Consider the following 1,453-nt stretch of genomic DNA (forward strand, 5'->3'; position numbering starts at 1 on the left):
AAAAAAAAGACAAAATTTGAAACTTGAGACTTTGTTTCATACCTGCTCTGCTTTGTCTGTTGGCGCATCATTAGTGTCCTCTTTGCTTCGCGATGTATTTTTCACTGCGTGAGAACATGATGTGTGGCGTGAGAGCGCCATGGCTTGTCAGACATAGCAACAGTAACTAAGGGAGGCGGGTCTTTGCGAAGGGTCAATTGGGAAAAAAACAAACCATTAATTTAACTACTAATGGCTTCTGAAAATTCAGCTTTGCGATCATAGGAATAAATTGCACATTAAATTATATTAAAATAGAAAAGTTGCTGTAAATGGTAATAATATTTCACAATATTACTGTTTTTACTGTAGTTTTGATCAATTAAATGCAGCCTTGGTAAGCATGAGAGACCTATTAATTAATAAATTAATTAATAAATAAATATATTTTTTAAAATAAAATAATTGTACAAAATACAAACATTTTAATTTAAAATGTACATATTACCGACCCCAAACTTTTGAACTGTTTTTGAACATAACAAAACACCAATGATTCATAGCAGAGTAGGAGCACACAGACCCTACAGTTTTCATAAAATTTGAAGGTGTAAGGTTCACCTACGTGTCTAAACTCACTAATGCTCCTCACAAGAAGCAAGCAAACACTTAAAAGGGCATTTCCAAAATCCCCCCATAACTAAAAACAGCAACAAGTAGCTGATGGGCTGTTTTTTCCTGGCATCCATGCAAACAAACTCAGAGTTGAACACATTCTCAAGCGGATTTCCTGCATGAGGGGCAAGGAAGTCTTCTTTCAGATCATGAATAGCCATCATGCTGAACTGGCCTTCAACCAGCTCAGAACAGCAGGATGAAGGAGCTGATAGCTGGGTCAATGGAAATTTAGGGACATGAAGAATGCAGGATGAGAGGAATATATTTTTGTATATTTTACAGCAGTAATCCGCAAAAGGAGGTGTATTAATGTAACAGGAGTTAAAATTTTACTGTTATTACTTTTGTAAACAGTATATGCTTTCCTTACACTAGACATATTCATTTGGGCCTTTAGAGGGGTCATATGATGCGATTTCAATTTTTCCTTTCTCTTTGGAGTGTTACAAGCTCTTGGTTTATGGCACATTTTATGGAGGACTGTTTCCTGATCCTAACAGAGTAGACTACAATGTCGGCTGTTCTGACTCACAGACTGTAAGTAAAAAATATATAAGAATTGTGTAATAACATCAGATTCATTTTCCAGCACAGGTACACAGAAAAGATGCGATTGACTTAGGCTACTTTAATAATGTTTAAAAAATCAAATAACGCATTATTACTTATTTCTTATAAGACAATAACTGTAAGGCTGTTTTCGTGTGGGAAAAAATCATACTCACAAGTGGAATCTGTGATCTCCATGTCGAAGAGGATAATTTTCTTGAGCACTCCGTAACAGACTTCAGCAGTC

General features: G+C 35.6%; 1 protein-coding gene across 1 annotated transcript in view; it reads right to left on the reverse strand.

The window, feature by feature from the left end:
- The window catches only part of LOC107715274 (actin filament-associated protein 1-like 1), a 24,787-nt gene extending 23,334 nt beyond the window's left edge, over positions 1-1,453 (reverse strand). Inside the window, exon 1 of the mRNA XM_016521355.1 lies at positions 1,383-1,453. Within this exon, the coding sequence (XP_016376841.1) occupies positions 1,383-1,404 (22 nt within the window). The 5' untranslated portion in view covers positions 1,405-1,453. The remainder of the gene's footprint in view (positions 1-1,382) is intronic.

This window comes from Sinocyclocheilus rhinocerous, unplaced genomic scaffold, assembly GCF_001515625.1.
Source record: "Sinocyclocheilus rhinocerous isolate Xijiao unplaced genomic scaffold, SAMN03320098_v1.1 scaffold299, whole genome shotgun sequence".
Lineage (NCBI taxonomy): Eukaryota > Metazoa > Chordata > Actinopteri > Cypriniformes > Cyprinidae > Sinocyclocheilus > Sinocyclocheilus rhinocerous.